The sequence below is a fragment of the Xyrauchen texanus genome, chromosome 12, assembly GCF_025860055.1.
Source record: "Xyrauchen texanus isolate HMW12.3.18 chromosome 12, RBS_HiC_50CHRs, whole genome shotgun sequence".
Lineage (NCBI taxonomy): Eukaryota > Metazoa > Chordata > Actinopteri > Cypriniformes > Catostomidae > Xyrauchen > Xyrauchen texanus.
The window spans coordinates 6,966,762-6,990,173 of NC_068287.1; the positions used below are offsets into that span (position 1 = coordinate 6,966,762).

Sequence of the window (23,412 nt, forward strand, 5' to 3'; positions counted from 1 at the left end):
CAGCTCAAGATTAATTCATCCACGCTGCTACAAAGAGCGTTTTAGAAAGTCTTTTTTCCCAACTGCAATTAGATTTTATAATCAGTGTTATATAAGATGATATACAGATAATGGTCGTATATAATCATAATCATAATGCTTTGAAGAAATTGATATTTGAGAACAAGACTTGTTGTTGTTGTTGTGTATGTTGTCTGTTGTTGTTGTTGCTTATTTATTCATTGTATTTTTGTGCTGTTGTGACATAAATTTCCCCTTGGGGATTAATAAAGTAAATCAAATCAAATAAAATCAAAAGATACATGTCAAAACTACATGGTACTAACATGGTACACATCCAAGCTATGTGGTATTACCATGGTACATAAAAAACCATGATACCATGTTAATAAAACAGTATCACCATGGTGCATGTCCAAAATATGAATACCACATCTACACTTTGATGTGCTTTAAACTGCACCTTCTTGATAAATATCTTATCTTAAATATAAATGAGTTGTTTTCAACATAACACTATAATAGCAGGCTTTTGAGACCGAATGGCAATATTGCCAAGGGTTTTACAAACTACGCATTCAAATACACACATCCTGAGGAAGGAACATATTTCCTGTTCAACATTTAACAAAGAAAGGCGGTTCCATTCCTCACTTCTCCTCATACTCCCTTGCATACCCTTTACATGGTAGACTGTGTGTCTTTACATTCACCTGTGAGGATGAGTGCCTGTTACCTCTGTATAGGACTCCTGCACATCAGCCTATGTAAGGATGTCTCAGAATATAAGATTTACAGGTCATCTTTCTTCCTTGTCTTATCTCTCCCCTTTGCTCCCACCTGCAGGGCTTGCGGTCGACACACAGACAGGTGAGTCTGCAATTCAGTTCTAGTTTGTGCCTTTTATTTGCAAAAAAAAAAGAGAGAGAGAAAGAGAGTAATGGCTGTGTTTGCGACAGTTTTAGGACATTAGGTTTTGTCTGTAACAAAGTGGTTATTTTTACCTCTCTAAGAAAATTTGACATCTTGATTTATATTTCTAGGAAAAGCAAGCATTGAATTATTCTGACAGTTCTGTGCCATTGTGAGATTTATTGGATGTATTTTTAGCCAGAGCAGATCAGTGATGCTTGGATGCTTTGATCCATCAGAGATACTTTGTTATGCGCTGTTTAGCTCCTTACAGGAAGTTTGTGTTTCATGCAATAAAACAATGTTTAGTCTAAGTTTAATTAGAGCATTAAAAATATAAGTGATGTGGACTCCAACCCACAAACATTACAAGGGTGATTCTTCAATTAAAGGCACTTTTGACCATTTGAAATCTTGAAAATGTAAACTTCTTCAAACTATGTTCATCCATGTTAAAACAATTATTACAAGTCTTGGAATAAAGATCTGATCTTGGCCTTGTTCATCCATCAAGTTGAATTTGGTATCATATGTGATGGTGTGGATTTTTAATATTGGTATGATGGTAATAACCTGGTCTCATTGAATGCTAAATGTTCCCATGGGCAAACGTGTCACAGAAGCAGCACAAAAGGACATGGTTGCTTCAGCAATTGCGTTTTTATGTCACGTTTGCTTTTAAGACATTATGGTTTAGGTTTATGGTTTAGTGTATGGAGATAAGTTTTGTTGATTTAAAACTCAATAGAGCATTAACGTTGAAAACGTATCTGTTTCAGAGAACTTTTTACTTAGTGGATATTTTGCTTCGGATATTCTGTGATACATGTCATGAACCACGTAATGTCATTTTGCAAAAGTATTGCAACAGTCACATAATTTTCATGAGATCCATCAATGGTAATGGCATTTCTCACTGTTTGGTTTAAGAGGCCTTAAACTTGCTAACACAACAAGTTAGCTAGCAGTTTATTAGCTTCAAATTCATAACATTAAAAAGAAATTGATTATTTCTGACTTCAAGTAATTCAAATAATAAATGATTTGGTAATGACACTTAATAAAGCTATTCTTTGATCATGAGGTAAAAATAAAAATTTAAAAAGTTTTAATTTATTACACTTTATTTTAGTGTCCTTGTTACATTGTAATTACACAAGTAATTACTGAGCATTCCTAATTAACAGCATGTACTTACTATAGGTTTAGGGTTAGGGTAAGGGTTTGGTTTAGGGTTATTTGCTAGTAATTATGCTTAATAGACTGTTATAATTATAGTCAATAGATGTAATATGTGTAACAAGGACACTGTAAAATAAAGTATTACCAAAGTTTAACACTAGCATAATCTGTACACTAAGCTAGAATAATGTTGTTGTTTTTATATAATTTTTGTTTAAATATCACCCAAGGGGACAGGAACATTCCTCTAAGTGAAGAACCACCCACAAAGGTGTCTATTTAAATGACCACCATAAACTCTGGATCTGTCTTAATCTTTAGCAGTGCTTTACTGAACTTTAATGTTTTGTGGAGAACTGTGGTTGTTTGTTGGCCGGATTTTTAGCCGTATGACAGAAATCACTGTTTCTGAATTCCCAAAGGGAATAATGTTTTGTGTTTGTTTGTGTGATTTCCTTCCTTCCATTTTCTGAAAGTCGCCATCCACACACTCAGTGTGCATTCTTTAAGACTGCAGGAAAACAATTCTGTGTTCTCCATAAAGAGAAGTTCACTTTAAAAGTGGTATCTAACGGCTTTTGTCATGAAATGAAGCGAGCAAGCATTTCTGCATGAACAGACATACTGGCTTTGTTCCAAAACCTAGTGAACTACCTACCTAGGCAGCAGTATAAGTCTTCATAGACGCAGTTCAAACACGAAGAGTGTCCAAAAAGTAAGCAACCTTAATATGTTGCATCTAAGATTCCTAATTTTGCCAAATTGTAAGACAGCATGGCCAGTATCCTTCACAGAGAATCTCGTAACTCATTGCGATAAGCTAAGTGAAAGTCACGCCCAAGATGGCGGAAGAGAAAGAAATGTCAATAATATGCTGTATATACATAGATTTAATGCCATACAGAAAAGTATTGCTACAAAATAGTTGAATCCATGTAAGACAGGAGTATTTAAGCTAATATCTGTTTTCTCTATCATTATCTCGTGTTTGAAATACACCTATGGAAAGGGCATTCACACCTGACCTCTGCAGAAGCATCCAAATGCACCAAGTCTGGCTTGACAGACAGGAGCGCATGTCCAATGGTGCTGTAAGGCCCCACACATACCTGAGAGCATAAAAGGACCTGTACACGCTATTTTCGCTCCTCGTGAGCTGAATAATCACAGCTTGACTGGTTTTCACATTTGGCTCTCACTCATCAGTCTGTAAAAGTACACATCCGTGGATCAACCTTTGCCAGACGTGACTGCCAAAGGAGTTTTGGTCAATTTGCTGTTTTATTCGGCCTGCAAGCCACCCACACTCGCTGGCCTTCGTGTTTCTTTACATCTGCCCGGCTTGCCTCATTGCCATTTTCTGTGCATCTTGGGCTAACTGCCTGTTATTCGGTGTATTTCAAGAGTTTTTCTGTAACATGGCTCATCCCAAACCCTCATCACCAACTTGTGCTAGTAACCAGCAGTCACGAGCATGCCCTGCCGCCTGTGAAGCGCTTATCGCAGAAAGAGATTCCCATCCTTTCTGAGTTGTGTGCATGGAATTCAAACATGTGGAGAAGGCTCTCTCCTTCCCAAAACATTGTAGCCATTGTGTGTCCTTGCCAAGGAAACTCCTGCACCGTAGGCTCAAAGTAGCCGCTAACCAGGGCAGTGAACCCTAGTATGAAATGGTGACGACGTTGCAACTATGCGGGCCCCCCAGACTTCTCTCAGCTGGGCTGACAAAACTGAGGCTTCTTTACTCTAAGAATCTCCTCAATGTTTGAAAGGCTCCTGGTGCGATGCAACAATACTACAGCCGTAGCACACATCAATCAAGGCAAGGAGGGATACGCTCCCCTCAGTGTCACTGCCTAGCCCACAAAATGTTGGTATGGATCAGTCAGCACTTCCTGTAGTTACATGCAACTCATGTCACAGGTGTTTTAAACTCGGGCGCGAATCTCCTATCACACAAATATTGTGACCAATAAGTTGACCAAGGAGTGGGGGTGGTGTAGTGTTCTAAAGCACATAACTGGTAATCTGTAATCAGAAGGTCGCTGGTTCGATCACCACAGCCACCACCATTGTGTCCATGAACAAGGCACTTAACTCCAGGTTGCTCCGGGGGGATTGTCCCTGTAATAAGTGCACTGTAAGTCGCTTTGGATAAAAGCGTCAGCCAAATGCAAAAATGAAAATGTATTGAAATTCATCTTGCAAAAGTGAACTGAACCAAGAAGAAAATGCAAAAATGTAACATAAATTTGCCCCTGTCTCGGAACAAATCAAATGAGCTACAGATCTGACAACCCCCTAAGTTTTGGAACAGAGCCACTGATAATAACTGTTTGTGTTGTGACAAGTGATAGCTAAAAAAATAAAAATTTCTTTAAACATACCACATTACCATTGAAGCTATTTAGTAGAGCCTAACCGATATGGGATTTTTGATACCGATACCGATTTTAGAGAGGTAAAATTCAATGACTGCTGATATGGTGGCCGAAATAGAGCTGGAATGAAAACAGACCTTTTCTATGTGGATTGCGCACCAATTTTGCACCAGTATGACTATGCAAAGTTACTTAGAAGGCTGCTTTCTTAAACAAATATTTTTATCAAATTATATTTGACATTATTATTATACAGACCTGTCCAGGGTGTCCCCCGCCTTTCGCCCAATGTTAGCTGGGATAGGCTCCAGCCCCCCGCGACCCTGTACACAGGATAAGCGGTTGACGATGGATGGATGGATGGATTATTATTATACATTGTCATCAAATTCTAGAAATGAACACTGAGAAAATAAAGAATAAATAAAAACAACTATTTTGTATTTTAGCTTGTCAAACCAGAAAATATCTTAAAAAATTTCTTTGATATTTGTTTCCTGTTAAAATAACCACTAGAGGCCCTACAACATCAATTACTTTTATACATTTTCACACAAATCAAAGTAAAATGGCAGATTATAAATTCATAAACACTTACGTTTTGCCTGTTCCTCACACAATGCTATCATATGACATCTAAATACATTTACTATTGCTCATGACATAAAGGTGCACTTAGAATCTTTTGTCTTTGTGTTACACTGACACTTAGCAGTTTGGATGCTACATCATTTAAAATCAATAGTTTTCAGTTTCAGATGTCATTGTAGAAATGTAGTATTCACAGTCAGACATGATTACTTTAATCAATGAGTGAAAGTGTCCAATTACAGGACAGTTACTGAGATTAAGTGAGGAGTATTCAGATGGTCATGTGATTGTAACATGGCTGCTCCCATGTGTGGACCCTCTCCATGTGAATAAAACAGCTTTTATAAGATTACTGATATGACTGGAGTCTTCATTTTAATGTAAGTGATCATGATTTGCTATATATATTGCACAATTACAATTCATGTCTTTAGGAGTTCAACTTTTTCTTAATGAGAAAAGCATTAATGAACGCACCTTTAAAAATGTATATATTATAAGTTTTTATTATGTAATCATTTATATATTATTATATATTATATGATTATATACTTATGTCATATAGCATATTATTAGGAGGGGGGGGGTAACCTTCCATAAATTATTATTTCATATCTATGTAAGTTTACTATCACAGGATATCTATTTGTTTGTTTATAACAATAGAAATGAGTACTATATTCATACAAAGAAATACTATATCACACTGATTTTCTGTGCAACAATGAACTATCAACAATTGTGAATTATCAGTTTTCTTATATGCGTGTACACACACATATTATACTTGTTATTTCTTACTCAAGGTGGTGCTGATGTTTCAGTGATTGATTTGATTAACATTTGACATTGCTAAGCTGACTTAGAAACAACACTGATTAAACTATAGCAAGTGTAACACATGAACAGTATGATATGACTGCTGTCATTTGAGTGTACTACAGAAATAATGTAAGTCTATATAGACTCAATATGTGCCTGAGAAAATACATGTGTGTAACATATGTGTAACTTAGGGGGAGCTGATGTGTATCTTATGTACTGATTATGTGTTATGTGTAGCTCAATATGGGTTTGACAACCAATTGCATCTCATGAAATTTCAGTGAATATAATGAATCCTGTTCTAGATTTGTCCTTTTTGTTGCATTTTCTCTTTGCTTTAAGAAAAAGAAAAGATCTAAATATATTTTATCTTATTATTTCTAATTGTCTTGAAAATATTTAGAAAATTTGACACAATCTGATACTATAATTATAATTTAACACTATGTCCATTGTGTCACATGTCACTTATCATATGTGCAATAACACTTAACATATTTTATTTTTGTGTGTGTGTGTGTGTGTGTGTGTGTGTGTGTGTGTGTGTGTGTGTGTGTGTGTGTGTGTGTGTGTGTGTGTTACTTACTGGTCTGCTGTTCAGCGTTCACCATTGATCAGGTGATGTTGACTCTTCTTCCTGGTAATGAGGTGGCGACTGGCACTAGCGTGACCTTGCGTTGTGAAGCCAAGGTCAGTCAAAGTGTTCCCCAGCCCCTCACATACACCTTCAGCTTCCTGCTGGACGATCAGGTGGTGTACTCCAAAAAAATCAGTGATGCAGCCGTGGAGCGCAGCTTATCTCCAGCCAGGGTGTCTAACTCGGGTCTCTACAAATGTTCTGTCCACATATACGACAAATTTAAGAAGAGCGACGGTCAGAGACTTACTGTCACAGGTTTGTGACCTAGTTCATGAGAGAGATTAGAAATATGTTTCTGTCATTTTAACTTCACAGTTTTGGGGATTGAATTTGTATAATTTGTGTGGAGTCTAATAGCTTTAAACCCATGCAGGCTTTCAAACCCCCTTGCTGAAGGTGAAGTCTGATATCGTGTCTGAGGGAGAAGACATCCATGCCACATGCAGTGCTGGAGAGGAGACCGGCAGTCTGATGTACTTCTTTTACGAGAATGACCAGGAGGTGAAGCGGGTCACTAGTAGCAACAGCTCTGTGACGACTACACTTACCATGCAGAAGCTCAGAGACACTTACCTGCAATGTGCCTATATGGTCATGATGCAACCAAAAGCGGGCAATTCCAACAAGAGCAACACTGTGAAAGTAATCGTACAAGGTAACACCATAAACATTTAGTTTTATTCCATAATTTACTCACCCTCAAGCCATACTAGTTGTATATGGCTTTCTTCTTTCAGCCAAACACCAAAAAATATAATGGGAGTGAATGGTACCTTAGATTTTGGTACCTCAGCGTTTGTTCAACTTCTGTTTTCACTTCTTTAAGGGTCATTGTAACTGCTAATAATAAATGTGTAATACCGTATACTGTGATACCATGAAACCGTGATTTTCTGAGACAGTTATCATACCGTAAAAATCTCATACCGTTGCAACCCTAGTCACAACACACAGTGCATCGCATCCTGTGCATATGGGGCTGCATAGCCGCAGACTGTTTAGAGTGCTTATATTGGCTCCTGTCCAACATTGAAAGCGTCGTTACTGGACCTTGGAGTGCCAATGGAAGAAGGCCACCTGGTCAGATACATCCCATTTTCTTTGCCATCACGTGGACGACCATGTATGTGTGCGCCATTACATGTTAGTGAGAGAATGTAACACTAAACTCTTAACTGTATGTGGGGAAAAAAGTAGAAATCCAATTATTTATTTTTGTCAAAGATGTTTGACGTGCAGATTTTGGGACATGAGGAAATGACACAGTGCAATAAAATTGAACTATTAAGCAAGCAGAAGTGTGTAACATTATTACAAGTCTTTATTCTTTTAACAAACCTATTAAAATTGTAATCTGGTGAAATGAAACAATATTAATACCACATGCACTTGTAACGTGGACATAAATGTCACCGAATTGTAGGAATGACCCATATTTACAAGCGTTTCTGTGCGAGACGCTGCTTTACATTGAAAAACATGGCGGATGGACGCAAAAATGTGTTCAGTATGAACGTCCCCTACTAAACTTAAAATGAAAAAGGCTTTAATACAACGACCAGGAAGAAGAGAGAAAGGGAGAGTAAAGACTTAACATGAAAAAGTGTATTTCTCCTTGGATTAGTGTTGTTGATTTGGCAGTAAATAGTGTTTAGCATAAGTGTTTTAACTAAACCTGTATTACTGTACTTTTATTTTGAATTAATGCAGTAATGCAGATGAATAGGTGTGTTTACTGGTGTTTTAAAAAAACTCAATGGTGGGAAACAATTAACATGTACTTGAATGCTATATGATTTTGACAAAATGATCTAGCTTCTGACAGAAAACACACAGTCCAGATGTGCTGGAAATCACACAGTGATGTGAATTTTCATGACTTTGAGAAAAAAGAAAACATAGCTAGCTTTTTTTTCTTTTCTTTTTTGTAGCTATCATTTTATGTAACCTGAAATCTGTTGATTGTTGCAAAAATAAACCACCGGGACTCAAATGTGCCTGATAAAAATTCTTCCGCTGATTGATGGTTTTCAAACCTGCTCCTTTTTTCTTTTCTTTTTTTTACAGATCTTGAGGGGATCACCCCTAATATACATATTTCCCCCAAAGCAAATGTTGTTGAGGGTGACCGGGTAACGATCAAATGTCATGTGCAATACCCCTCTGATCTTGAGGTTTTCCTCACCAAAGGCAGCACTGTACTTCATAAATCTCACACAGGCTTCTCACACAGCTTTACAGTAAGAGTGGAGGATTCAGGGGAATATGTTTGTAAAGCAGAGAAAGGCAACGTGCAAAAGAAGACAACCTATTGGCTAAATGTAGCAGGTAACTAATCACAAACACTCACACATCACATCACATAACATCAGGAGTGTTAAATGAATAGTTCACCCATAAATTAAAATGTGGTCATCATTTACTCTTCTCATGTCTTTCCAATATTTACTTTCTTCTGTTGAACAAATAATGAGATATTTTGAAGATATTTTCAGTCCTGCTTTTCAATACAATGGCAGTCAATATTGAGTATGCTTTCAATCTTCAAAAAGGATGCAAAATGATCATAAAAGTAGTCTATGCGACCTCTGAAGGCATACAATACGTTTTGGTGAAGACAACCCAATATTTAAGTCAATATTCAGTGAAAATTCAAAGAGAAGCATATTTGCTTAACTCACATATTCTCTCGTTCATACTTTTTATTATACTTTTGGTATATTTGGCTGAACTATTCCTTTGAGTACAGTACACTCTCAGAAAAAAGTTTCCCCATCTGTAGCTCACTCGACGTTGTGTCGAATGAAGCGACACTAGGGGACTTTCTTGAAGCCCTCAGTTACCTTTGAACTTGAGAAAAGGCCAATGAGAAATTGAGACGTGTCTTTTTCAAGATTCCCTTCTGCCTCTGTGTAGTTCCTGGATGCGGTCGATTTCTCTCTACTTCTGACGGTCATAAAAGCTGCCTCGTGTGCCTGGGCTGCGAAAACACGCAGGCAGCGTTTTATGAATGGTTCATGTTCTCAGTGCGAGAACATAGCCATGGCAACATTGCGGTCACGGCTTTCTTTTCTCACGAGGACATGCCGCCTCCGCCCTGCATGCCATGGCTCTCCTGCAAGTTCACCAAGCCAAGGCACTTAAAGATCTGCACCTGGGTAGTCCTGATCCCGATGTGCTGCAGGAACGGCGTCCTGCCTTCAACCTCACTACGAGGGTCACAGCGCAAGCACTCGGTGGGAGATGGCCACCCTCATGGTCCAGGAACGGCATTTGTGGCTGAATTGGTCGAGATGCGCGACATTGACAAGGTTTGCTTTCTCAAAGCCCCCATCTCCCAGTTCGGCCTATTCGGCAACACCATTGACGACTTCGCCCGGCAGTTTTCGGCAGTAAAGAGGCAGATGGAAGCTATATCTCACATCATGCCGCGCCACCGCCTCAACACAGCCCCATCTGCCAGCTGAGGGCGCCCCACTGCGACTAAACCAGGCAGCTCTGCTTCAAACGGGCCCAGCTCTCAGCCCCAACGTCGAGAGCCCTGCAGGCGGTGTACGCCCACCATCTTCAGGACCCCCTCTAGGACCCGTGAAGTTCCTAGGCACCCCTGAGACGGAAGAACTGGGCAGTCAGATGTCCGTTCCGGAGCTGGAACCAAGACCACTCTGTTCCCCGGTGCAGGGTCAGGAGGAAAACCCTTGTTTTCCTTATTCTTCGTTGCTGCACCCCCTTCGGGCAACGGCACCCACATTAGTTAATAAAAGAGCGATTTCCTCACTTCCTGGGTCATCTAGCTGGCGCGCGCCATTCTCACGGCACCCCGCAGCTGCTGGCTCCTGGATAGAGCCCCGCCTGCATTGGCACATCAACTGCCTCGAGTTGTTGGCTGTACTCCTTGTCCTGCGGAGGTCTCTCCCGCTGATTCAGGGCAAGCACGTCTTGATCCATTCAGACAGCACCACCACGGTAGCATACATAAATCGCCAAGGCGGTGTACGCTACCCTCACATGTCACAACTTGCAATATCCTCCTTTGGAGTCAGCCGCGACTCAGGTCGCTGTCCGCCACTCATATTCCGGGTGACCGCTACATGACACCGGACACACTGGTCTCACTCAGTGGACAAACAGGTCTCGCTCAGTGGAGAGTGGAGGTTCCACCCCCAGGTGGTCCAGCTGACTTTGGGCCACTTCGGCAGGGCACAGATAGATCTCTTTGCCTCCCAAGACAACTCCCACTGCCCGCACTTGTGCTCCCTAATGGAGGCCCTTCTCGGTACAGACGCGCTGGCACACAGCTGGCCCTGGGGGTTGCGCAAGTACGCATTCCCTCAGTGAGCCTTCTTGCACTAGTGCTGTGCAAGCTCAGGGAGGACGAGGAACAGGTCACCTTAGTGGCTCCTTACTGGCCCACTCGGACCTGGTTCTTGGATCTCACGCTCCTCGCGACAGCACCTCCCTGGAAAATTCCCCCGAGGAAGGACCTCCTTTCTCATGGACGGGGCACCCTCTGGCACTCTGCCCAGACCTCTGGAACCTCCATGTCTGGCCCCTGGACGGAATGACTTATGCGGTCTTCAACCTGTAGTCGTAGACAGGATCAACCAAGCCAGAGCTCCCCCAGGCAGCTTACGCCCTCAAGTGGCATCTGTTCGCAAACTGGTGCTCTTCCAGCTCTGAAGACCAGCAGAGATGCGCAGTTCGGTCAGTGCTTTCATTCCTGCAGGAGAGGTTGGAGGGGAGGCTGTCCCCCCCACCTTGAAGGTGTATGTTGCTGCTATCACAGCCCACCATGACGCAATGGACGGCAAGTCTCTTGTTAAGCACGACTTGATTATCAGGTTCATTAAGAGGCGCCCGGAGGTTGAACCCTTCCCAGCCAAGCCTGTTCCCCTCCAGGATCTCTCAGTGTCCTCTCAGGCCTTCAGAGACCCCCCCTTTGAGTCGCTTGATTCAGTCGAGCTCAAAGCCCTCTCTTTGAAGACGGCCCTCCTGATCGCGCTCGCTTCCATCAAGAGGGTTGGGCACCTGCAAGCGTTCTCTGTCAGCGACACTTACCTGGTGTTCGGTCCGGCAGATGCTCATCCTAAGACCGTGATCGGGCTATGTGCCCTAGGTTCCTATGACCCTCTTCAGGGTTTAGGTCATGAACCTGCAAGCGAAGCTGCCCTGGGCCTCTTCGTTGCTGTGTCTGGTACGTGCTTTGCGTATCCATGTGGATCGCACGCTGGGCTCTAGATGCTCTGAGCAGCTCTTTGTCTGCTTTGGCGGACAGCGGAAAGGGAACGCCGTTTCCAAACAGAGGTAGCTCATTTGATTGTTGATGCTATCCCTTAGCCTATCACACCCAGGCCGTGCCCTCTTCCCCCGTGGGTTCGAGCACACTCTACGATAAGTGTGGCATCCTCGTGGGCACTGGCCCATGGCACCTCCTTAGCAGACATGGCTGGGCAACACCCAACACCTTTGCTAGATTCTACAACCTCAGGGTTGAGTCGGTCTCGTCCCATGTTTTGTCAGGTCTGAGCCGGTAGAACTATGTAATATGGAACAGCCGACTAGGTGTTCCGCTTGCACCTTTTTCACCAAGTTGATCCAGTGCTCCTTCTTTCCCAGGTTAGCCACTAAGGTCTCGCTTCCTGGATGCTCTTCCTCCCTAGCCCTCTGGACTTCAGGCAACTCCCTGTGATGTATTTTCCGCGATACGGTCCCCCTGTTGGTAGGACCCATGTCTCCCTTGGGCGGTCCTCGCTGCCCCCGGTTGCCGTGTCTGTAGCAACTCCTCCCTTGTCAGGCAGGATCTACCACCGCACCATGTCCACGGGTGGCTTGACAACCCCATGTGTATTAGCCACAAGTTACCTCCCCCCAGTCTGGGCCGGTTGTGGTCTATGCAGGGCCTTTTCCCTATGAAAGAATAGGAACGGAAAAGGACGCCTTCCCCGACGCATCTATAGCGTTAAGATAGCCCCAGCCGCTTTGTAACTCTATGAAGAGAAACATAGAGAGATGGAACATCTTCTATATGGAGAAAATTAATAGGATTTTTACTTGCTTATTTTTATGCTTATTTTTATTTATTTGACAGGAAAGATGCATTGTCACCATTGAAATATGATTATTATAGCACATATTTTCACACATTCTAATCAAAGTCTAATCAGGTTTAGATTTCATTTTTTTTTTTTTCTTAATTTTGTCAGTGATACTCCATAATCTGATTTCCAATATGTAATATAATTTTCACAAAATAATATGTACTATATCTAAAAATATATAATTCTCCTTCTTTACCCCTCAGAACTGTTCTCGAGGCCCATTTTAAGACTGATCCCAGATCAGGTGTTTGAAGGAGAACACTTCCATCTGAACTGCAGCAGTGTCATAATCTCCACACAAAAAATCAGCAGAGCAGATATAAAGTATGTTTTGCTGAAAGAAAATAGGCTTATTGCTTCATTGGCCAACTACACAGACACTGCCAGGCGCACCACCAATGGGAAATACTCCTGCATGGCTGAGGCAAAGGGAATTAACAAGACCAGCTTACCACTCGTTTTTAAAGTGAAAGGTGATGCATTTACGTACACACTTTTTAGAACTGTGAGATGTGTCCGAAGTTTCTGGAAGAGCAGAAGACCCGTCCATGCTTTTATATATCCATGCTTCTCTTGTTCATCTTCTCTTTTCCAGTGCCCGTTTCTGCTCCAGTCATTCGTGCTGTTAGTAAGGTGATTGTGGGTCGGTCATTCAAGGTTTTGTGTGAGGCTGAGAATGGAACGCTGCCCATATCCTACACATTAATGAAAGGACACAGTCGGGTGGCTGATGTGACAGTGGTTGAGGCAGCTGACAGGGCGTTCTTCGATATAACCTACATTAGTTCTCCACAGGAGATCAACAACTTCACTTGCCAGGCTCATAACCAGGGGCCATCATTAAGTATGCACAGTGGCCCCCTCAGAGCACCGGTCATAGGTGAGAGGAACACTTACCGTCAACAAATCTGTATTTTGCTTCTTTACCTTCATACTAAAGGGGATATTTCACACAAAAAAAAAATATTTGTCAGTGGAACACAAAAGTATACATTTTTTAAGAATTTTATACAGCTCTTTCCACACAATGGCAGATCATGGTGTCTGTCAAGGACAAAATGCACCATATAAATATCATAAGACTAGTCAAAACAATGCATACGCTGTATTTCAACTCTTCTGATTCCACATGATAGCTAAGACTGATCTCACTGTAAAATCGGCAACAGTAGGTCGAAAGTTCGGCTTCCGAAATCGGTCTGTGCTTACCAAAATTCAAACCACTGCCCCCAGTGGCCAAAATTGTGAATGTTGTTTTGAAATGTCTACAGAGTGGCCATTTACAAAGCGAGTTGTATTTTTAGCGGTAAATGATGTAATACAGTCGACTGAGAATGCATATTTTATAAACCCTAATCCGTAACCCAAACGCAAACCCTAAATCTGTGTTAAAATGTAATTTTAGGGCAAAAATGCAACCTCTGAATTAAGCTCTCCATTGTTTATGTGAACACAATTACTTCCTGGTTTTAATGGAACCAGAACCATCTCAAGGTGTGCTCCAGTTAGCAAGCTTGGAGTCAGCACATGCAGCTTGCCATACGAAGCAGAAGGGTTGGGGTTACCAGGCTGCGATGCTGCCGGTGGATGTGGCACTAGCGAAACGTCTGTGAAGACAGCACCTTACAAATGTGAGTTTGTAACTCACACTGTATGAATATGTGATTAACACAAGCTTCAGTGTAGTGAAATGCTTCAGAAGACTTGGAATATAGTGCAAGTTATGTGAACTACTTGTATGGTACTTTTATGGTGTTTTTTTGTCCTTTTTAGAACTTGGCCGAAGTGGTCACTACATGAACGGCAGTTGTATGGAAAAGAGCTGCATAAAGATTCTTCCAAAAAAAGTCTACTTTTGTGTTTCACAAGAAAAAAATAACAGTATATGGGATGGAACAAAATGTTTAGAATGTTCATTTCTGTAAGAACAATAGATATTATATTTGTTATTAATGGGAATGACTATGAAGCTGTGAGGGATAGACTTACCATCTCTTCAATGGCATGCACGGTATAAAGCTGTAGAAAGCCTCTAGATCACATCTGATTTTCCACAGCTCATGTTGTCTGGAGTTTTTTGTCAACTGAATGTTCTTGAAAATATGTTTTTTCAATGTTATGTCCGAGGAATGATCCAAAAACACTTTAAATCCATTGAAGAGACTGTACGTCTATCCCTCACAGCCTCTATGTCATTCCCATAAAGAATAGCGCTGCTGTCAATATGGCACTTTTGCTTATGTTGCTGCTATTTCTGGATGAATCAGAAGTGTGCATTGCCATTTTTAGACACTCTAAAATCAGAATCACTGATTGACTTTCATATCTGATACCATCTTTCATGACTGAAATTTCAGTTGTGTCAAATTCATTGTATTGCTGTTCTGCACATCTGAAGGAAGCTAAAATAGATAATGCTGTTTAATCCATTTAGCTCAACAAGAAATAATGATATGATAGTTAGTGTACATAAAAATGTATTAGATGAGCAATGCTAAAAGTAAAGTATTTGTAAAAATAAAAAAGCCAATATAAAAGGAGAATTTTACAAAACCTGTCGGGTACAGGCAGGGCCGCCGCCGGCCAAATTGATGCCCTATGCAGAGTTCCAGGTGGAGTTCCAGGATATGAGCATGAAGTGATCATCTGTGTTCCACAACTGCTTTCGGGTCCTTGAATAACGTAGAACGTGTGAGTAAGGCATAGTCTGCTTATAGGGAGCGGCGGTACTGAGAACAGGTTCGGGTCAAATTTCACCACAAAATAAGAAAATGTTATTTGGAACATGGGGGTGGATTTTGGTTGAACTATTCTTTTAAATTTCTTGATAATGTCTTTGGTGTGTCTTTATCAGTACCAGTCTCCAAGCCAGTGCTTATGGTGGAGCCGAAGGGATTTACTGTCACAGAGGAGTCAGATCTGCTCCTCATCTGTAGTGTACAGCAAGGCACTAACCCCATCACCTTCACCTGGTATCATTATGGGGTTTTGATCCCTTTCTCCACCCAAGAAGTCATGAAGTCACAAGGTACACATGTCGTCAAGGCCATCAAACGAGACCAAAGAGGCAGCTATTACTGCGAGGCGTCCAATCAAGCAATTGACAGTCACAGCAGTTTTCCAGTCACAATTGCGGGTACATTCATGAATAACACACCAACATATACAGATTAATCCTGTTCATGTATGACTGTGCTAATTAAGACAACGTCTCTATACTGTAATATCAGTGTTCTCTTTGCTAATGTTTTTGGATCTTTGTAGTCAGTTTAGCCATTTGGAAGAAGGCTCTTATTGGAGTTTCCTGTATCTTGCTTTTGGTGGCAATCATCATAGTTCTGACAGTCTTTTTCAAGAAAATGTCAAACCCACGCAGAAAAAAGCAAGCAAATGAGTTATCAGTGTAAGCTTTTCCTTACTATTTATCACCTATATCATGTCTGTAATCATCTACTATTTTTGAATGTTTAGATCAAACTCTTCTTTGTGTGTGGAAAATGCATTATTTTGCAGAAAACCAAGACCTAAATCAGGTGACCCAATGAGAATGAGCCTTACTCTTGACATTGAAGACAACACTGCTCTCAATGGTGACAATTTCCCTTATACATCATTATATATATACATCATTAGCCAAACCCTGCTGATGTGTTTTAATTCTTGAATGTACCTTTAGTTTGTCTAGAGTTTACTTGGTTTAAGTGTACACCTAGTAATATTACTAGGAGTATTGAATTTCACTCTGCTCTGCTCAGTTCTGTTCTGTTAGGATAGGTTATGTTAGGTTAGGTTAGGTTGGATTGGGTTAGATTAGGTTGTGTTATGTTAGAATAGGATGGGCTAGGTTAGGTTAGGTTTGGTTGCATTAAATTAGGTTGAGTTGGGTTGGGCTAGGTCTGGTTTGTCAAGACGGTTCTCGCCTCCTCCTTGCCCATCTGAACCCCTTTACAGCTAGGTTATGTCAGGTCAGATTGTGTTGTGCTGTGTAAAGTTTGACTATTTTATCTTGGGTTGGATCAGGGACGGATTATGACTTGCAAAGGCCCTGGGACCAAATATATCCAAGGGCCACCCTCCACCCAAAAGTTGTTGAGGGGGGGTGTTTGTTGTTCATGGCCAAAAGTTGACAAACTAAATCACGCAGCCTTAAAGCCCAGGGCACCCCCGGCCAGTCAAGGGCCCCCTGGTAGTCAAGGGCCCCTGGGCACTGGCCCGGTCGGTAATCCGTCCCTGGGTTGGATTTGGTTTGTTATAGATTATGTTTAGTTACATTGTGCTGTGTTAGGTAAGATTAGATTGCATCAAATTATGTTGAGTTGGGTTGGGTTAGGTCTGGTTGGGCTGGGTTATGTTATTTTAGATTAGGCTAGGTTATATCAGGTTGTGTTGTGCTGTGTAAAGTTTGATTATTTTGTTTTGGTTTGGATTAGGTTATGTTATATTGCATTGGTTTGTGATAGCTTATGTTTAGTTACATTGTGCTGTATTAGGTTAGATTAGGTTGCATTGGCTTTGGTTAGGTCAGGTTTTGTTATGTTAGGTCAGTTTTGATCCGGTAAGTTTATGTTGTGTTATGTTAGATTAGATAAGTTTAGTTTGGGTTTGGTTGGTTTAGGTCAGGCTTGGTTTATTCATTTTAAATTCACTCTTGCACTTGCAGTGTACGCTGAGCTCTCCCTTTGGATAAATAACAAGCACACCACATTGAATGTCAGGTAGCTGATGGTAGTTGTTTATATTTGTTTCTGATTCACAGGAACTCCATGTGTGATGGGCAGGAATGTCTGGAGTGAAAATGTATCAGGTTCAGGTATGTGCAAAACATTATTTAAACAGGTATATGTGTCTGTAGTGTGAGTTCACCTGATGACATGCTGTGCCTGGGTTTAAACTAGAATCTGAAGATCAAAGTAAGGAGGACACTGAGCTGGTTCAACCACAGGAAGTGGATCCAAGCAAAGGTGAGTTACAAGAATTCCAATGGTCTTTAAAGGTCAATAAATCCTGCAAAAAGGAATCATTACGAAAATCTGTCAGTCATTCCTGGAAAAAGACATGATAATAAAACAGTTTGGGGATCACTGGACACCAGATTTGCATGTATAAAAGGAAATAGCAGTGCTTGCAAGGCAGCAAAAGATTTTTAAAGGAATAGCTACCCCAAAAATTTAAATTCTCTCATCATTTATGCACCATCATGCCATGAGGTTTGAGATTTTGGTTCTGTGTAAGTGAAATGCTGCTTCAGAGCCACTTTGCTGTTGTCATGACACTCATAAAATGTCGTCTTTTCAGTCAGCTGTGCTTGAAATAACCACAAAATGCAGGTTATGTGCCACCTTTTGCAATGTAACATGGCAAAAGATGGTTAAATAGACAGAAAAGACCAATCACAATTTAGTATGCAGAGTGGCTAATACAGAATATATGATTGTCCATATTTCTTTTAGAAGTCCTGATGAAGAAAGCTATAGAGTGTGAAAACAGTGTCCAGTATACAGAGGTCCAGGTGTCAACACAAGGTGAGTTTAACATTTTTGAATCACGCACATTCAAGCACGTCATCCAATCAAAACCCTCCGCTCTAAGCATGGTAGTAACAGGCAGTAAAAAAGCCAGGTGGTGTAAACACATCGACATTGTTAAGAAATGTGTGGAGTTTTCAACATGGCTGAGATGCCAGCTGTCTATTTCCTGCTCTGTGGAAAAGAGTTTCCTGTTTTCATAATGGGACCCGGAGCCTTATGTTCCTCAGCCCAAACAACACAGAACGTTGGCCATTGTTTCCTCAGTGCAAATAAACACTCCATAGCCCCTTTTGCCCTGTTGATTAATGGCAAGACGTTTTGCTAATCATTGTGGTATGCGTGTGAAACAATAGTGCAACACAGAGGAGGTCACACTGTAATGGGTTTTGGCATAGCCACATATTACGAAACAATAGCTGCATCTGCAGGGAAATAGATTACTTATGCGGTCATGTTAGGATGGCATTAGAGCGATAAGCCAAAGGCAGGCACTCCTGTTCCTTGGGAGTTGATTGGATTGGTTCAGGAAATTGGGCTTTGGTAGAGCCGGGTGGTATAATGGAATATACAGAAAAATGGTAGAAATTTGTCAACCAGTAGAGACGCTGCTATACCACGCTATATCCGCTGTGTAACTAAAAAGAAAATTGAACTCTAAGCTGAAAACTGTAGCATACTCTGCAAAGTTTGTCACAGATGTGTGTTAAGGATAAACAGCTTTATTGCTAAAAGTAAGCTGTGTCACAATTTCATGGGTGACACTTTGTATTCATGTTTCCTTTGTTAAGGGTTTATAAAGGGGTTTATTAATGACTAATAAGTCATTTACAAGTGCATAAATCACTGATATGCAGTTATAACAACATGAATAAAAAGGCAACTTTCATGCAGTACTTGCCTAATAGTGAGCATTTTAACTTGCATGCCATAAATGCTTAAGAAATACACCTATTAGAGGTTTTTGTTTTTAACTGAGTTGTTATTTAGAGTTGGAACTATATGTCGCATTATATTAGTTTTGCTGTTTGAGATGTTTTTTAAATGTGAGACTGTTTTAGACTTATCGTTTGTTCACATTTGTTCTGAATAATCATATATTTTGGTTTGTGTCCATCAAGTTCCAAATAAAAAAGAAATTAATCTAATGAGATGAAGTCACTTTCATTTGTGAAGTATTTTATTGACTCGATTAGCTTTCATATTGTCCTTACTACATGGTTATGTTATATATAAAACATTTTTGCAGGGTTGTGGACTCAAGTCGCCTGACTTGGACTTGACTTGGACTCAAGTCACAAATTTGATGACTTGCGACGCGACATAATCAAAGAAGACTTTTGACTTGACTTAGACTTTTACAACAATGACTTGCGACTTGACTTGGACTCGAGCCCTCTGACTTGGTAAGACTTTATACCTTATAAAACCAAAGATCAGAGGTGTACATTCAAAAATGTGCAGCAAATCAAAAGTTAATAATATTCAAAGCTTTACACTGTGACATATTCACCAATACACACACACACTCTGCCATGCAAGGCGCTAGCCTGCCATTGGGAGCAACTTGGGGTTCAGTGTCTTGCCCAATGACACTTTGGCATGTGGACCAGGATTCGAACCACCAATCCTGCGATTAGTAGCCAACCCGCTCTACCAACTGAGCCACAGCCGCCCCATAGCATTTTGTTAGCGTGGTTAGCTAGCTAGCTACTTATGTCCACAGAGCTCAGAGCACAGCAACTACAGTTTTGGCATGAATTATTTTGCAAGGCTCATTGCTGAAACCAGTTAACAGATGCACTGTCTTCAGATGTGTTGTGGCAATATTGTTCCAGATCGTTAATTTAACATTAAGTAGGACATTTTGCTTATGATGGTTAAGGGGTTGTCTGAAAAGTCCACCCACTGTGCTAAAATGTGCTGAAACTCTGGAGGGTGTGATAAGGGACCATCTAAAACGTGCACATATGGTGCTAAAACGTGCTAATACTGTGGAGGGTGTAATTACTGTAGTAATTAATACTCTATGCACTAATGACTTGTTTAAGACTTGACTCAGACTTGCCTGTCTTGACTTGAGACTTACTGGTATCTTGAAAACAATGACTTTGTCCCACCTCTATATTTTTGCTGGGGTGAAGTAGCTATTAAATATTTATGACTTTTCGACTAAAGCTGTGTTGTGACTGGATGTTTTTGTTTTTATAGGAGCTTTGGAGCAGACAGAGGACGTAAGTGAAGCACACAGACACACAGATCCAAATGTAGGTATGTTCAATAGTTTCACCACAGGGAGGCCCTCTGCTGGAAGAAATATGTACTACTGTCAGAAGAAAACTGATATCTCAGTAGATGAATCTCACAAAAATTGTCAAAAAATTGTCATGAAGTTTTTCCTCAAATTGTACATGAAGAAAATGTCTTTAATTAGAACCATTAAGAGTGTTTGCATTGTGACATTGTTAGGACAGTTAGGCACATTTAACCCTCAATGCTAATACAATTCATAACATTTCTCTTTTACTATTGCCATTGTTTTCAAAGGATGACATTTTAACATAAAATACCAAAAAATAAATACAAAATATACATTTCTATCTTTTATTTTTCCTGTTATTATTAATTTTTTTCACAATACAGTAACTGGAATTGGTGGGAGGTTACTTAATTGTCATAGAAATGATGTCACAATGCAAAGAAATCTTAATGGTCTTTGTGTTCTTGACTGATTTTGTAAGATTCTCTCCAGAGCATGACAACGCAAAAAAAAAAATCTCCATGATATATAGTCCACATTGAAATTTCTATATTAGTTAGGGCAGCCAGGTTATTTTTATCCAAGATTTACATACATTTTATATAGAAACTGACTCTGAAAGTTGATCAGTGCAGGTTGATTGTGTGTCTGTCTCTCAGCAGGCAGCTCTGGAGTATGTACAACTCAGCAACAGTGAGCAAGAACCTGCGTAGAGAACACCAGCACTGTCCCCAGATGCTTACTGGATCTACTGCAACCTATTTATTCAGCTTCTCCTCCACCTGAAGCTCATTTTCATTGAGGATGATTTGGCAAATTTCACTTTTTATATTATTATTATTACTTTGTGGCTAGGTTTTTTTTTTTTTTTACTTAAGTGTTTTTAGTGTGTTGTGATGTTATCTATCAGAGATTAAAATCTGAGAAATCAAATGAAGGATTTTTCTGTCTCTTTTAGTTTTTTCTCCCTTTGATGATTTTTCAAATGGTTTTGCTTCCAGAACACGAGGGAGCCACTGAACCATTGGAAAAAGGAAGTCTTTAAATGAGGTGTGGTGAGCAGGCAAAAACTTAAAAGAGAGAGGGACAAAAATAGAGAAAGAGAGAGAGAGAGAGAGAGAGAGAGAGAGCGAGAGAGAGATAGAGAGAGAGAGAGAGGACAGAGAGTTCTGTTCTTGTCTGGGTCATGTTTCACCCCAAACTCAAGAAATAAATAGCAAAAAATAATACAAAATAAAGACTCAATAAATAAATGTGTTATATTATTTTAAGACTATTGTTGGACAACTAGCCTACATACATTTATATATATATATATATATATATATATATATATATATATATATATATATATATATATATATATATTTGCATTGTAAATTATTTTCCTGACACATTTTTCATTTCAAAATACAAAATCATTCTCAATCATTTAATGTGAAAAAATAATACTGAATATATTATTTAAATTTTATTTTATTTATACATCATATTTGCTGCAGTTCTTTTAATTTATGCACATTTAAATGAAAAGGTCTTCATAGCAATTAAATTATAATGAGAATAACATGAATAAAAAAAGAAAAACTCAAGAAAATAGGCTTTCTTCACATTTTTATTAATATTTTTTTTCCACATTTATATATATATTTATTTATTTATTTATTTCACTTTTATATATTTTATTCAATGTAAAACTAATAATTTCTTGTTATTTTCATTACTTTTATTATAATTGTTTTTATTATGTTTTTGTGAGATTCACTCATACAATAGTGACTGAATAATAGGGCTCAAATTGCACTGCTGTAAATAACTTTCATTTCGGTCCAAAAAAGGATCAAAGGTCCTGCACAACATTTGACATAGAAGGTTGAAATGGCTTAGAGAAAAAGTCTTTGCTCAATTGCAAGAATATCTTTGTTGATAAACTTGAGAAACTTGACTCAGGTTTTCATTATAACTCTACATGCTCTCATAAAAATCAAAATGGGGCATGCCAAATACTTAGAAAGTCTCAAATTCATGTTAATGTTAATTTTCAAATAATGCTTTAAATAGAAGCATTTTCACCAGTGTTCTCAGAGTGTACCATATATATATATTGTACCTCTACTTCTATCTTTTATAGTGGCCAAAACATAGTCTTCAAGAACAGATGTATAATGCTTTGTAAATAGTCTGCATATCAATAATTTGATGAGCGACTGTGAACATAAAAACTTGTTTTGCATTCTCTGACATGTCCTCGAGTGTCACGTAAGATGCATTTCCTGCAAGCTCTTTCTGGTGTTCTTGGATGGTGCCAGTGTGTCGAAGAGCTCCAGTGTGACCCTCACGAGTATCAACATCACTCACCATCAGTCGTTTAAACGTGTTTAACATGTTCAAAATAATCTCTTTAGACAAATATTTTCAGTGGAATGGAGCGGTCAAAGAGTTCAGTGACTTTTAGTGTGGCACTGTCAGAGGATGGTTTAGTGATTCTGGTGTGGAAAACTTGATAGGATTTGGTAGGATTTGGAACGCCAACTGCAGGCCAGGCCCCATCACCCAACATCGGTGTCTGACCTCACAAATGTTCTTGTTTCGGAATGGGGGCAATAATGTTGCATAATTTCTCCTTGACTTCTAAAGTTCATGTTAACCAGCTTACAAAACCATTAACATTATCTAATAGTAATAGAGTATATCATAATATTATTAATAATGCTATGGGATTCTTTAGCATATAAGTATTCTAATAAAGTTTTAATGATTTTCTTCAATGTCAGAGTGACCTGTGACAGTATACGTCCCATAACATTTCTATTAAGCACAATGTTGTGTCACCTGAAAAAAAATGCTGTTTGCTAGTATTTTTAAGGGTGTATCCATGAAAGAGGAGCTTCTAGTCACAACTCTAATATAATCATAATGTAGTGCACTGCACTGGCCCCATAAGGCAAAGTGGAAGACAACATATTCCCAGAATACATTTCACAGAGGTCAGAGATCC

At 39.7% G+C, this 23,412-nt stretch overlaps 1 protein-coding gene across 4 annotated transcripts; it reads left to right on the top strand.

The window, feature by feature from the left end:
* Positions 1-651: 651 nt before the first annotated feature.
* On the top strand, positions 652-21,457 carry pecam1a (platelet and endothelial cell adhesion molecule 1a). Of its 4 annotated transcripts, none has more exons than XM_052138651.1 (15): positions 652-767; positions 847-870; positions 6,493-6,786; positions 6,905-7,186; positions 8,599-8,859; positions 12,833-13,102; positions 13,225-13,509; positions 15,484-15,765; positions 15,894-16,032; positions 16,143-16,219; positions 17,386-17,439; positions 17,525-17,590; positions 18,080-18,151; positions 20,366-20,425; positions 21,074-21,457. In XM_052138651.1, exons 1-15 carry the CDS (start codon positions 686-688, stop codon positions 21,109-21,111), a joined length of 2,286 nt encoding a protein of 761 aa, XP_051994611.1. In that variant the 5' UTR covers positions 652-685; the 3' UTR covers positions 21,112-21,457. The 4 variants fall into 4 exon arrangements, with proteins under 4 accessions (XP_051994611.1, XP_051994612.1, XP_051994613.1 ...); XM_052138652.1 differs by having other exon boundaries at positions 21,077-21,457; XM_052138653.1 differs by having other exon boundaries at positions 20,366-20,388; positions 21,074-21,454.
* The last annotated feature ends 1,955 nt before the right edge of the window (positions 21,458-23,412 follow it).

Coding starts and splice junctions, on each gene's coding strand:
- pecam1a (XM_052138651.1), top strand. CDS start 686: ATGGTAGACTGTGTGTCTTTACATTCACCTGTGAGGATGAGTGCCTGT. Junction 7,187..8,598: donor TGTGAAAGTAATCGTACAAG/GTAACACCATAA, acceptor TTTTTTTTACAG/ATCTTGAGGGGATCACCCCT. Junction 20,426..21,073: donor ACACACAGATCCAAATGTAG/GTATGTTCAATA, acceptor TCTGTCTCTCAG/CAGGCAGCTCTGGAGTATGT.